The 14,362-nt window shown below is 52.3% G+C and overlaps 1 protein-coding gene across 1 annotated transcript in view; it reads right to left on the bottom strand.

Moving 5' to 3' along the window:
• EXD3 (exonuclease 3'-5' domain containing 3) overlaps positions 1 to 14,362 on the bottom strand; it is a 247,437-nt gene that overhangs the window by 206,336 nt on the left and 26,739 nt on the right. Inside the window, exons 7-8 of the mRNA XM_054393212.1 lie at positions 12,662 to 12,762; positions 3,293 to 3,366 (exon numbers count right to left, since the gene is read on the bottom strand). Of these exons, the coding sequence (XP_054249187.1) occupies positions 3,293 to 3,366; positions 12,662 to 12,762 (175 nt within the window). The remainder of the gene's footprint in view (positions 1 to 3,292; positions 3,367 to 12,661; positions 12,763 to 14,362) is intronic.

A 14,362-nucleotide genomic window follows, 5' to 3' on the forward strand; every position in this document is an offset into this window, starting at 1 on the left:
AGTTGGTGACAAACTGCCCAGGAGCCAGCAATGGTCCCTGGCAGCCCAGCAGGCAGCTGTGTGCTGAGCTGCATCCAGAGCAGGGAGAGCAGCAGCACAGGGAGGGGATTCTGCCCCTCTGCTCTGCTCTGCTCACACCCCACCTGCAGCACTGCCTCCAGCTCTGGGGACCCCAGCACAAGAAGGACCTGGAGCTGCTGGAGAGGGTCCAGAGGAGGCCACAGAGATGATCAGAGGGCTGCAGAGCCTCCCTGTGGGGACAGGCTGGGAGAGTTGGGGCTGTTCAGCCTGGAGAAGAGAAAGCTCCAGGGAGACCTCAGAGCAGCCTTCCAGTACCTGAAGGGCTCCAGGAGAGCTGGGGAGGGACTTGTGACAAGGGCTGGGAGTGTCAGGATGAGGGACAATGGCTTTGAGCTGGGAGAGGGGAGATTGAGAGTGGAGATGAGGAAGAAATTGTTGAGAGTGAGGCTGGGGAGACACTGGAACAGGTTGCCCAGGCAGGCTGTGGCTGTTCCCTCCCTGGAGGTGTTGAAGGCCAGGCTGGATGAGGCCTTGAGCAAGCTGTGCTGGTGGGAGGTGTCCCTGCCCATGGCAGGGGTTGGGACTGGAGGAGCTTTGAGGTCCCTTCCAACCCAACCCATTCTGTGAGTCTATGAAACTCCACCAGCCATAAGCTGGAGCTGTGTGACTCCAGGACTGGCAGAGCCATCTCCACAGGCAATGAAAGCTTCAAGATACAAAGGCTGAAATTCTTGTCCCTCCTGGGTCTTCTGGCAGTGGATCTGGTGAGCAGCAAAGACAGATCAGAGCCTTCACTGATGGATCAGAGGCCTTGGAAGCAGGTCTGGCTGTGCCAGAATGGTGCCATCAGATCACCACCTCTGAACCACATTTTCACAGTCACAGCACTGGGAGGTGGAGGATCAGAGAAAAATCACACATTTGCCTTCTGCTGCCAGAACATCAAGAAACCCTCTTCTGACCACAAGAGCAGGCACTTCTGGAGGAGGTGTCTCATTTCCTGCAGACTGCCTCATTAGTGTCTCAGAACACCTGCATGAGCTGTTGGGCTCTGTTAAGACTCTGCTCAGAAAGCCTCTGGTACCAGCATGGAGAAAGCCTTATCTAAGTGCAGATGGAGAGCACTGCAGGCACAGCCTGGTAATGCAGCACCCAGGAGATGGAAACACTGCCCTGGGACTGAAGGGACTGCAGCACTGCCTGCTGAGGAGAGGCTGAGAGCCCTGGGGCTGCTTAGAGAGGAGGACTGAGAGGGGATCTGATCAGCATCTATCAGTAGCTGAGGGCTGGGGCTCAGGAAGGCCCAGGGACAGGCTCTGCTCACTTGTGCTCTGTGATAGGACAAGGGGCAATGGATGGAAACTCCAGCACAGGAGGTTCCACCTCAACATGAGGAGGAACTTCTTGACTGTGAGGGTCACAGAGCACTGGAGCAGGCTGCTGAGAGCTTGTGGAGTCTCCTTCTCTGGAGGCTTTTCAGCCCTGTCTGGATGTGTTCCTGTGTGACCTGTGCTGGATTCTGTGGTGCTGCTGTGGCAGGGGGTTGGGCTCCAAGATCTCCAGAGGTCCCTTCCAGCCCCTGTGTCCTGTGATGTTCAGTCTCTGGTGCTCTTTGCCCTTCACAGTGCCATTGATGCAGCTGGACACAAGTGCATGATGTGTTTTGCAGAAAGGCACACCACCAACTCACTCCCAGCTGGTACAATGTCTGCAGGCACAGGGCAAAGGAGTGCCAGACCATCAGGAGAAGCACCAGGACCTGCTAACAAGGAAAGAAAGCTGCTTCCCAATGCAGCCTGCTCAGGAGCACATAAAGGGCAGTGACTTGGCTCAGCACTCATGAGGAAGGAGGAGAAACCCATGACAAGTGATTCTGCAACCTTCAAGCTGCCTCCCAGAAGCCTGCTCCTTAGAAAGCATCCATGGCTTCTTCTACAAGTCCTCAGTGCAAGGACAAGTACCAGGGCACTTCTTGGACTCACTCCAAGAAGGGGCTGGACTGGGCCCAGAGATGGGCAACAAAGCTGAGGAAAAGTCTGGAGAACAGGGCTGAGGAGGAGCAGCTGAGGGAGCTGGGGGTGTTTAGTGTGGAGAAGAGGAGGCTGAGGAGAGACCTCATTGCTCTCTATAGCTCCCTGAGAGGAGGCTGGAGCCAGGTGGGGGTTGGGCTCTTCTCCTAAGCAGCAAGTGACAGGACAAGAAGAAACAGACTCAAGCTGTACCAGGGGAGGTTTAGGTTGAACATGAGGAACAATTTCTTCCCCACAAGTGTTGTCAAGCTTGGAACAGGCTGCACAGGACAGTGGTGGAGTCCCCATTCCTGGAGGGGTTTCAAAGCCATGGAGATGAGGTCTGAGGGCCATGGCTTGGCAGCAGTAGTCCTGGGTTAATGGTTGGACCTGATGATCCTAGAAGGCATTTCCAGCTTAAATGATTATGCAAAGATTATGGAAAGAGAATTTGGAGGCTAGGCAAGAGTAAAGGAGCTGAAAGGGCTTCCCTTTTGTTCAGCAGTAACAGGGCTGCTGTCACAAAACAGCTTCTGTGGCAGATTTAGACCATCCCTATCACAGCCAGGCCATGAATGCCAAAGCAAAGTCCCTATGAAGAACCCAGCAATGTGGAAAGCCTAAACCTTAGTGCTCTTAAAAAGGGAAACACACACAACCCCCAGAAACCTCTCCAGCCTGTATGCTCCTGCTCATTTCAGATGGCTGAGAGCAGCTGAAGGTGTGGGTGGCACACCCTGGCCCACCTCCATGTGCAGCAGATCAGTACTGAGGGTGCTGAGGTGAACACCTGGCACCCAGTGAGCAGAGTCTGAATGGACACTTGAACTACAGTCACAGATTGCATTGGGTTGGAAGGGAGCCTCAAAGCTCATCTTGTCCAACCCCCTGCAGGCAGCAGGGACACCTCCAAATGGATCAGGCAGCCCAGGGCTGCATTGAGTCTGATCTTGAATGTCTCCAGGGACAGGGCCTCAGCCACCTCCCTGTGCAACCTGTTCCAGTCTCTCCCCAGCCTCACTGTGCAGAACTCCCTCCTGATGTCCAACCTAACCCTGCCCTGCTCCAGTCTCAAACCATTGCCCCAGAACTATCCCCACAGCCTTTCTACTCCCAGCAAACCAGGTGCAGGGCAGCTCCAACGCCTCTCTGTTGGGTACCAATCACAAGGCAAACTTGCCCATGATGATCAATACCTTGCAAGTCTGTTATCCAAACTGAACAAGAAGCCTCCCACCCCCCCCCCCAGCATAGCCACCTACCTCCACAAACCTCTTGTAGAAGAGGTAGTGCAGAGTCCTCAGGTGCCGCTGGTTTATGACGTTAGGGCAGAGAGCTGAAAGAAGGAAAGTGATGAGTAAGTGCCACACAGCAGGGCTTCCTGCAAGCTTCACTGCCTGGGCAGGACATTTTTCCTTCCCCAGGTTCCAGCTGGGTATGGGGAAGGCAGGATGCTATCCCACCTGGAAACAAAGAGGGCCAGACACACACCTTGTCAGCTTATCCCAGCTGGAAACTGTTATTCACACCTCCCCCAGCACTGGGGATGCTGATCCTCACTGCTGATAGCTCTGCCTCTGCCACCCTCCCATGGTAAGATCCACCTGCAGCTTCAAGATGCCTCAATGCCTTCACACCTTTCATTAGGGAGCATCCTCACAGAGGCACCAGCTCCAGGCTTTAGAGGCTGTGTCCTTCCTGTGCTGCTCTTTGTGTCAGCCTGTGCTGCACTGCAGCCTGTGACACCCTACTCAGGATGGAAACTTACGCAGGAGGGAAACTTGTGGCTGGAGTTTATGGGATCAAATCCAGAGCCAGGAGAGAGCCTCCACAGCCACACACAGAGGGAGGGAACCACTGTTTTGCTGAGGCAGCAAGCAGCAGTTTGTTTTTATTATTTTGATTACTGTCATCATCATTAGATAGGCCTCATTACAACTGCAGCAAACAAGATCCTCAGAGGGCACCTTGTTTTGAAATCCTGTGCACAGAGATGAATGCAGGAGATAAAGCACAGGGAGCAGCATTAGCACAGGGATCTGCCAGCTCCAGCTGGCTGCTGCACAGGGACAGAGCTAACCAAAGCCTTCAGCTGGGCTTCCAATGGCTACAACCACCTGGATGCCAGTCAAAGAGAGCAGGACCAGCAACCAAAGCCACTAACAGAAAACAGGAAAGTGAAGACTTTCTGCAGGCTCCCTTGAGTCAGCAAAAGGAGTCACAGATTGCATTGGGTTGGAAGGGAGCCTCAAAGCTCATCTTGTCCAACCTCCCTGCAGGCAGCAGGGACACCTCCAGCTAGAGCAGGCTGCTCAGGGACACATTGAGTCTGATCCTGAATGTCTCCAGGGACAAGGCCTCAGCCACCTCCCTGGGTAACCTGTTCCAGTCTCTCCCCAGCCTCACAGTGCAGAACTTCCTCCTGATGTCCAACCTAACCCTGCCCTGCTCCACTTCCAAACCATTGTCCCTCGTCCTGTCCCCACAGCCCTTCTGAGCAGTCTCTCCCCAGCCTGCCTGCAGGGCCCCTGCAGATATTGAAATGCAGCTCTAAGGCCTTCTTTTCCAGGCTGCACGGCCCAAACTCTCCTACCCTGTCCCCATAGCAGAGGTGCTCCAGAAGAAATGAGAGTTCCTGATACCAAGGGCCTCAGAGCTCAGCAGCCTCCATGCTCCACTCATGGCATGCCCAGGGATTAGAAATTGAGAGAACAAAGAAAGATCTCCAAACACCAGACCCTGGAACCAGATAGACATCAACTGCTGGACCACTGCTTACTGCAGCTCTCAGAGGCTCTTGAAGCATCACTTCACAACTTGATCATTCCCCTCTCAAACAGAAACGTCTAAAGCTGCTATTTTAACTTAATCTTCCACAGTGTGACAACACAGCCTTGCCCTCAAAGGATTTGTGCAACCATCCCCAGCATCTTATCCAAATAAATATGAGAGCAATCACAGAATGTTAGGGGCTGGAAGGGATCTCCAGAGATCATTCAGCCCAAGCCCCCTGTCAGAGCAGGGTCACCCAGGGCAGGGCACACAGGAACACATCCAGGTGGGTTCTGAATGTCTCCAGAGAAGGAGACTCCACAGCCTCTCTGGGTAGCCTGCTCCAGGGCTCTGCACCCTCACAGGGACAAAGTTTTCCCTTCTGTTCCCATGGCACCTCCTCTGCTCCAGCTTGCCCCCATTGCCCCTTGTGCTGTCCTTGGACATCCCTGAGCAGAGCCTGGCTCCAGCCCTGCACATCTTTATCCCCAGCAATGAGGGCAGCCCTCAGGCTCCTCTGCTCCAAGCTCCAAGCCCCTGCTCCCTCAGCCTGTGCTCACAGGGAGATGTTCCACTGCCTGCAGCAGCTCTGGGGCTCTGTGCTGGACTCTTTCAAGCAGTTCCCTGAGGTCCTTCTTAAACTGAAGGGCCCACAACTGGACACGATATTCCAGATGTGGCCTCAAGCAGGGCAGAGGAGAAGGGCAGGAGAACCTCTCTTGACTTATTCACCACAACCCTTCTAATCCACCCCTTCTTGGCCACAAGGGCACATTGCTGCCTCATGAGCATCCTGATGTCCACCAGCACCCTCAGGTCCCTTTCCCCTGTGCTGCTCTACAACAGGTGAGTCCCCAGCCTACCCTGGTCTATTGGTACACAATTTTCTCTGGATATTATCCCAATACCTGGAGGAAAGGTCACCAGCTCATGGCAAGTCACACTCTAAAGCAGGTAAGATCAAGATGACAATAACATCACCAGCTCCCAGAGCTTCAGAAGGAAACAGAGCACGAGTGCTCCAGGTCACCAAAGAGATCCAGTGACCCTTTTTTCTTCAGCCTTCTGGAGGAATTCTCCAACACACAGGGTCTGGCAGAACTGAGGGATTTTAAGCACCCAGTATCTGTGTGGAAGTAGGACAGAGGCCCACAGATGGACTGGAACATTTTTGAAGGCACTGCTGACATTTTCTGTTCTGATGGAGCTAAGGAACTGAGTTGGAATCCAGTTTTCTACACTTCAGTACTAAAACTAAAGGACTAATGGAAAACGTGAGGATAAAATGTAGTTTGGTAAGAGGGACAATGAAATGGAGAGCTCAGAGCTCTAAGGAAAGGAAGAACAGCAAAAGAGACCAAATAAAATGGATTGCAATTAACTCTAAGAACTGGGAGATAAAATTCCATATGAAAATAATTTGTAAGGGGAAGAAGGGATAAAAAGAGCTGGGAAGGGAAGCAGTGGAGCCTTAAATGCTAAATCAGAAGCTTTTATTGATCACAATCACAAGGAGGAAGTTAAAAGAATGTGGAAACAGATCCCACGCATCCAACAGCACAAACAGAGCAGATCAGGAAGCCCAGAGCAAAATGTGAGAGGGATCCATCAACAGCCACAAAGGGATGAGAAACTCCTCTGTGGAGGTAAAAAACCAACCAAAGTCTAATGGCAAGTGTAGAGAAGAGCTGGCACAGGTTGTGTAGGAGATGGTAACCTCCCACCTTGGAGGTCTTTAAGAACAGGTTTCATGTTCCCTGTGTGTCAGCAAGAACAGAAGGAGCTCCCCTGGCTGGGAGGCAGGAGAATGCCCCAGGTGGTACTGCAGAGCCTCTCCCACACCTTTCTCCTGCAGCTTCAAGACCATCCACACCTTGTATTAGCAGCAATCCAAGCAGAGCAACTTACTCAAGGTCAGACCCAAGCTGAGTGAACAGGAGTCCAAACTTGGGTCTCTTGAGCCAAAGCCAGTGTTGTGTTGGTTGGAGCAAAGGACACCAGCTTCAGCTCTTCAGATCAGCACCAGCCTTCTACCCAGAGTTTGCACAATGGAGCTTGTGGTCATGGCTGGGCTATGGACAGCAGTGCAATACAAAGAGTGTCCCACTGTGAGAGCAGCTCCTGGGCTCGTGGTAACTCTTCATCTGCCACTTGCACCACAAGGGTGCCTCACCTGAACTGCAGGTCACGTCTGGGACTGAGTCAGAAGCAAAGCATCCTGCCCTCTCTCAGCCACCAGCAGGGAGGGGATGGCTCCTGGCAGCAGGGAGGAAGTGAGAACCAAATCTCCTTGGCAGGCAGGGTACCAGAGCTGCAACACACACTTCACTCCTGTGCCATCGGTAGGACTGGACATGGCGCAATCTGTTTCTAGGTGTGGTGTGTGGCTGCCACTCCCAGCTGATACATGATGCCTCCTGAGCCAGGATGGGACCCAAGCCTCTCTTTACTGCCCTGAGAGCTTGACTGCCATTCACAATGAGCCTCCTTCACCCTGGCCTGGCAGAACAGAAGGGCCCCCACAAAGCATACTTTGTTTGAGGATGAAGTGAAGGAGCACTTTTTTTCACAGACTCAGGGTACCTGGGACACCAGAGGCTCTGCCCTGGTCCTGCTGAGGGCTGCTGGGGAACCCAAGGAGGAGCAAGCTGTGTGTTGGTCTCTCGGTGCATGAGATCAGTCCCTGAGCACAAGGCAGTGGGGTTAGGGCTGAGCTCAAGCAAACCTCTTTTTGTTGTAGCCTCAAAGACACTCCAGTGTCTCTCTATGCCACCACAGATCATAGTCAGTAATCCTCAGTAAAGAAGTGAAGCAGCAGAAGCCCCACACTACCCCCAACCCCTGAGCTACCTGCTAGATTTGGTGCCTGCAGGCAGAACTGAGCATGGCACAAGGGTTTCCAGCTGCAGATAAAGGATATATGCTCTGGTGTGGTCTTCAGGCACGTCTAGAGCTGAAGAATTCATGCTCAGAATTACCAGGCTGCTGTCAGCTTCTCCAGTGAAATGCTTGGAGCTGCTGGCCAGCCTGTCTTGGTCTAGAGCAGATCATATTCTACCGCTTGAAATTCAGGAGACAGAAATGCAGCTGAGAAGGTCAGGGCCCAGAAGGGACCGTGATGTGTTCAACCCTCTTCTCCTTCAGCCACTGGAAACTTGGCATTGGTTAGGCCACACCTCGAGTATTGTGTCCAGTTTTGGGCACCTCAGTACAAGAGGGACATCGAGGTGCTGGGGTGAGTGCAGAGCAGGGCAATGAAGCTGGGGAAGGGCCTGGAGAATAAATCTTGAGGAGCAACTGAAGGAGCTGGGGCTGCTTAGTTTGAAGAAGAGGAGGCTGAGGGGAGACCTCATTGCTCTCTACAACTACCTGAGAGGAGGCTGTAGAGAGGTTAGTGCTGGTCCCTTCCCACAGGTAATGAGCACAAGAGGGAATGACCTCAAACTGCAGCAGGGTAGGTTTGAATGGACATTAGGAAGAATTTTTTCCCAGCAAGAGTGGTCAGACACTGGCACAGGCTGCCCAAGTAGCTGCTGGAGTCACCCTCCCTGGAGGTGTTTAAGGGTTGTTTAGATGTGGTGCTTGGGGATAAGGTTTGGGGGTAAACTTTGCAGAGTAGGGTTAATGGTTGGACTTGAGGATCCCGAGGGTCTTTTCCAGCCTGAATGATTGTGTGAAGCTCAGGAGGGGCTGGTCCTGTCTTCTGATGGCTAAGCCCAGGGGTTCTCCTTCACAGCACTGTGCTGGCATTCAACACCGCTGCTCAGAAACTCTGAAGGAAAACCACCCTGGAGTCAGGGGGAAACAACCCTTGTGAAGCAAAGGCAAGGGAAGGGACAGCCTCCTGCCCTAACAAGGAAAAGGCCACAACATGGGAACTTTCCTCCTTCCACAAGCATTCCTGAGGAGTTCAAAGAGTCATTCCTGTCGCTCTCACACAGCATCTTGGGAAGCACCTGCTGGAGCCTCCACGACTCCTGCTGGAGCTCTCCCTGGTGACTGCCCCGAGATGTGCTGAGGACCTGGCAGACCTGCTGAAGGCTGAGGACAGTTGCCACTTCACCTGAGCAGATGCAGAGGCTGTGAGCAGTCCTCGTCTGCCCTCTACTGCCCCAATACTCCCCGGTGATGAGGCTTTGTCTCAGATTACTCCCAGGGCTTCAGAAGGAGGGAATAAGGAATTTCCTTACTAAGGAAGGAACAAGGGAATCTCCTTCTTAAGGAAGATTCACACCAAACTGACATTAAAGCTCTAACCACAAGGATACTCTGCTGGCCAAATGAGGAGAAACAATTCCTTTAGTTTGTGCTAAAGAAACTTTGAAAGGCTATGGCAAAAACCTGCTCAGAGCATTCCACACTCGAGGTGCTCACCTGATTTCTTACACCATGACAGGACAACTGCTAACTGTGCACTCAGCTATCATCTCTTTTCTAGCAACATCATTTTCTGCTCTGTTGTCACACAGGCACTAAGGTGTGACACAAGGACAGTTCTGCTTTGCAGAGTGGTATCATTGCTACCCCAAAGCCAAGGCATCTCCAGTGAGAAATGCTACTGTGCAAAACCTGGCTGTGCAAACACACCATGGCACACAGACTCAACCATCTGAGGCCTGGGCAGGCTCTGCTCCCTCAGCTCTTACTACTGTTTTGACTTCAACTTGCATTTGTAACCCTAAGTCAGTCCCCCAGGACTCCAAAGAGCATTAAGTAATTAGCCTGCAAAAGTTACAGGCTCGTTAAAGCAGAGCACACTGCCACATGTGTGAGAAAAGACTCTATAAACTCCCCTGCCTCACTCACAGACCATTCCTCCACAGCTTCTTCTTTCCCCAGTACAGCTAATTAAATGGAACCCACACACAGTTTACTGGGACACCTCTGGGACTCAGCAGAAAATCTGCCACTTGCCCTGCAGTTTGTATCTTCACTGGGCTGCAGCTCAGAAACGGAGCAGGACTCAAAATGATGAGGTTTTGCCCCCAGAGGTTCCAAATCCTTTCTATGCTGGGCACCTCCTACCTGGCTTTGATATTTAAGACTGGCAGGTCCAAGGAATCACACAAAACAGAATCACAATGGTCTGGGTTGAAAGGGAGCTCCAAAGCTCATCCAGTCCAACCCCCTGCACTCAGCAGGGACATCCTCCACTAGATCAGGTTGCTCAGAGCCCTGGCTGAGCCTCACCTTGAATATCTCCAGGGATGGGGCATCAACCACCTCCCTGGGCAACCTGTTGCAGTGTTCCACCACCCTCCTGGTGCAGAACCTGTTTCTAACATCCAGTATTTCAAACCTAAGGGTTGGTCAGCAGTCAGTGAAACTCACTGTGAGTGGCTAAGAGTGAGCTCAGAGAGAGAAATACAAAAGCAGATTTGGAATTGCAAAAACTGAGTCACATACAAGTTTGTCTTCTCATACCAACAAACCCTCTCCTCCTTCAGGCTTTCTCACTAAAAGCCACTTCCCTCTTCTGCTGCTGCTGCTCTCAGCCTCATTCAGGGAGCAGGAGACAGCAAGCAGCAGCAGCCTGAGGCCCAGAGGAGCCCAGAATCAGGTGAGGTGAGCAGTGTGAGCTCTACCTCCCTGCCAGCTTTGGATGGATTGCACAGACCAAGAGAAGTGAGTGGGGTTGAGCTGCAGGTTTGGCCTTGCTTGCTTCCTTTTCTGTGCTCTTTCCTCACAGTTAGATTTACTTCCACTACAGAAATGAGAAAGAAAATCCAGCAGCTCAGAGCAAGGCAGAGGAGAGAGGTGAGAAGGCAAAGCCACATTAGTCCAGCATCCACCACTTCCCAATTCAGTTCAAGCAGGACCAGCACTAAGGCAGAAACTCCTCTGAAGCAGACAGCCCTTTGAAAGCACTTCAAAGGGGACTACAGCAGCCACAGCTCAGCAAAGTGTTAAATCCTGCTCTGAATCACAGCTGACAGGACATAAAAACTGGACACCTACTTTCCTATTTGAGACCACCACAGCCACCCAGCACTGCTCTGAACTGCCCCAAGTCTGGCACCTTGGCTCACTCTCCTCTCACATCAGCAGGAGAGCCCAGCCCTGCCTGGAAAGTGACTTACCCTGCACTGTGGAGGTTGCAGAGGATAAATCACTCTCTGGAAGTGCAGGCAGAAATTTCTGCTTCAAGGAAAGCCCTCACCAGTGAATGTGTTGTGGAAGACCAGCAGGATTTGGCCATTGCTAGCAGAGGCTACAGCATCTGGACACCATTGCCAGACTAAGGCAGCAACCAGGGAGCAGAGAGCAGCTGAGAGCAGCAGCTCCCTGCTCCTATCCTCCAGACTTGGTTTTCATTTCTCAGGACTTTGAATGTCACAGAACCCCAGCATGGAGGGGCTTGGAAGAGACCTCTGGAGCTCATCCAATCCAACCCCCTGCTCCAGCAGGGCACCCACAGCAGCTTGCCCAGGAGCACAGTGCCCAGGGGGGGTTGGAAGCTCTCCAGAGAAGAAGACTCCACAACCTCTCTAGGCAGCCTGCTCCAGGCCTCCAGCACCCTCACACCAAACAAGTTTCTCCTCCTATTCAGATGGATCCTCCTGGGTCCCAGTTTGTGCCCAGTGCCCTTTGTCCCCTGGGCACCACTGACAAGAGTCTGGCCACATCCTCTTGCTCCCCACCCTTCAGCTCTTGCTGAGCATTGCTCAGATCCCCTCTGGGGCTGCTCTCCTCCAGGCTCAACAGCCCCAGGGCTCTCAGCCTTTGCTCCTCACAGAGCTGCTCCAGGCCCTTCAGTATATTTGTAGCCTCTCCTGGACTCTATCCAGCAGTTCCCTGTCTCTCTTGGACTGGGGAGCCCCTTTCACCTCTCCAGTTCCTAGCACAGCCTTGGTGGATCCTCCAGAAGGAAATGGGAACAACTTAATTCTCCCCACAGATCCTAAAAGACAACATGGCCTAAGGAATGACCAACCAAGGAGGAAAAATTACTGAAATCTCATAAATTCATGGGAAGGTTTTGGATTTTGAATGAATCACCACTCAAGTCTCAGCTTCCACATCAGTGTGCTAAGCTTAATTACATTCCCTTATCCTCCAGTGAAGGTTTGTAAGGATTATCTTATTGATGTTTGAACAGCAGGCTGAAGATGTGAAGATTAATATGCAACAGAGTGTTGCTGCCAGGAGTAATAAGCCCACAATTTGTGGTTAGAAAGCACTTTTCAGTCCAAGAAAAGAGAACTTTGTATCTTGGGCTGCTGCTGCAAAGCTTTGCAGAGTAAAACCTAACAGTGCACTGCAAGGTGTCAGACACAGGGTCCCAAGGAGGAGGAAAAAGATCAACAGTCCCAGCTGAGAGGCACAGCAAACCCAAGCAGATGTTGTCAGCTAACTGGCACTGAAGCAGATCTGTTCAGTCATCTCTTGGGAGGCTGCAGGAGCCTTAAACTTCCCTGCCACCAACCCTAGTTTATGGAAAGAACACAAAGGGCTGTGAGGCTCCTGCCTCCCAAGGGTTATCTCCTCCCAGCTGACGGACTCATAACTCAAGGGAGCAGATCCCCAGATGAATGATGACTTGCCTCTTACGGGAGTGCAACGGAGTCGTAACTCAGGGCTGACCATCCTGTGTTTATGTAGAGCCATGCTGAGGTCAGGATTTATTTCCCATGGTGGCAGCAGCAGTCTATTAGTCACCAGCACTTCATTCTTCCACTGCACACAGTGATAATCCCCACAACTTACCAGCTTTGCTTTTTGCTCTCATTAATTACACCCTGAAACTCCCTGGGATGAATTGCAGCAGAGATCCCTTGCTGAGCATGGGAGAAGACAAATTGAGCTCATCTGTTCTTTACTGGTGAGATAACTGCCCAAGAAGTTGCCACACCACTTACCTGGATCTAGGTTAAACCTCTCCAGCAGCCTGAAGATCAATTTGCTGAGCACCTTGCGGTTAAACTTCTCTGGCTTGTACCTGGCCAGGCCTTGATACTGCCTGGAAGGAAATCAACAGAATCAGGAAGAAACATCCATGGAATCACCTGGAGCATGTTTCCTAAAGAGCAGATGTTTGTCATAGAATCACCTGGGTTGGAAGAGACCTCTAAATGTCTTTCATTCATAGAATCATGAATTGCTCAGGCTGGAAGGAACCTCAGAGCTCACCTGCTCCAACCCCCTGCCATGGGCAGGGACACCTCTCAACTAGACTTGGTTGGCCAAGGCCTCTTCCAACCTGGCCTTGAACACCTCCAGGCAGGAGGTAGCCACAACCTCCCTGGGCAAACTGTTCACCACCCTCCTACTGAAGAACTTCTTCCTCAGCTCCAGTCTAACCCTGCCCTGCCTCAGCTTCAAACCATTCTCCCTTGGCCTGTCTCTAGACACCCTCAGGAGAAGTCTCTTTGCCGCCTTCCTGCAGGATCCCTTCAGGTCCTGGCAGGCAGCTCTAAGGTCTCCCTGGAGTCTTCTCTTCTCCAGGCTGAACACCCCCAGCTTCCTCAGCCTGGCCTCACAGCAGAGCTGCTCCAGCCCTTGGATCATCTTTGTGGCCTCCTCTGGCCTCACTCCACAGCTCTGTGTCCTTCTTCTGCTGGGGACACCAGAACTCAACTAGCCCAACCCCCTGCAGTGAGCAGGGACATCCTCAGCAGCAGAGGTGTTGGTCTGCCAGATGCTGGCAGGAACAGCCCCTGCCTTTCCCAGGCTGCAGTACAAAGCCACCAGCACAGGCTTCAGTGTCTTACAAAGCTGAGCAAAAATTGTCTTCAAAGATCATTCCAGCTCAGTCCCTCAAGGGGCATGGTAAGGAGACTGAGCTGAAGCCACCTCTGATCTTACTCTGCCCATACAGTGACCCCTTCCTGATGGTACAACCACATCCCCTAGGCAAGGACAGCAACTCTGGAGGCTTCTTGTAAAGAAAATGAGCAATTCCCTCTGCTCTTCCTTCAGCACTAAGCCTGCAGCTATGGCACCTGCCCTGGGAGCTGGCCTGCTGGCTGTATGCCTGACAGGAGACACTCTGGTGAGAGGTGACTTATGAACTAAACTGCACAGGACAAATTCCCCACCACAGGAAGGTTAACCACCTGCACCTCTTGTTCTCCTGCCACTCCATCCCAGCTTTCTCTCCCTGCAGAACCTGTACAGCCAATACTGAAACTCACCCTTGTCTGCAGCAGAGCACCAGAGTCTGACTGCTCCACCCTCACAGGATCACAGCATTAACCAGGTTGGAAAAGACCTTTGAGATCATCAAGTCCAACCTATCATCCAACACCATCTAATAAACAAACCACGGCACTCAGTGCCTCAGCCAGTCTTGTTTTAAACACATCCAGGGACAGGGACACCTCCCCAGGCAGCCCATTCCAGTGGCCAATCTCTGTCTGTGAAGAATGTCTTCCTAACATCAGCCTAAACTTCCCTAACCCTCCTGCAGGAACCTCAGATACTGCTCAGTTTCTAAGATCTGCTGCACAGCTCTCATTTTGCCCTTCCCTCTCCTGGCAGACACTGAGCAGCTGGCAGCAGAAATCACCCAACTCTGCCTCACAGGCCCAGGTGGCTGAGGACCCTCTGGCACAGACACC

This window comes from Indicator indicator, chromosome 28, assembly GCF_027791375.1.
Source record: "Indicator indicator isolate 239-I01 chromosome 28, UM_Iind_1.1, whole genome shotgun sequence".
Classification (NCBI taxonomy): domain Eukaryota; kingdom Metazoa; phylum Chordata; class Aves; order Piciformes; family Indicatoridae; genus Indicator; species Indicator indicator.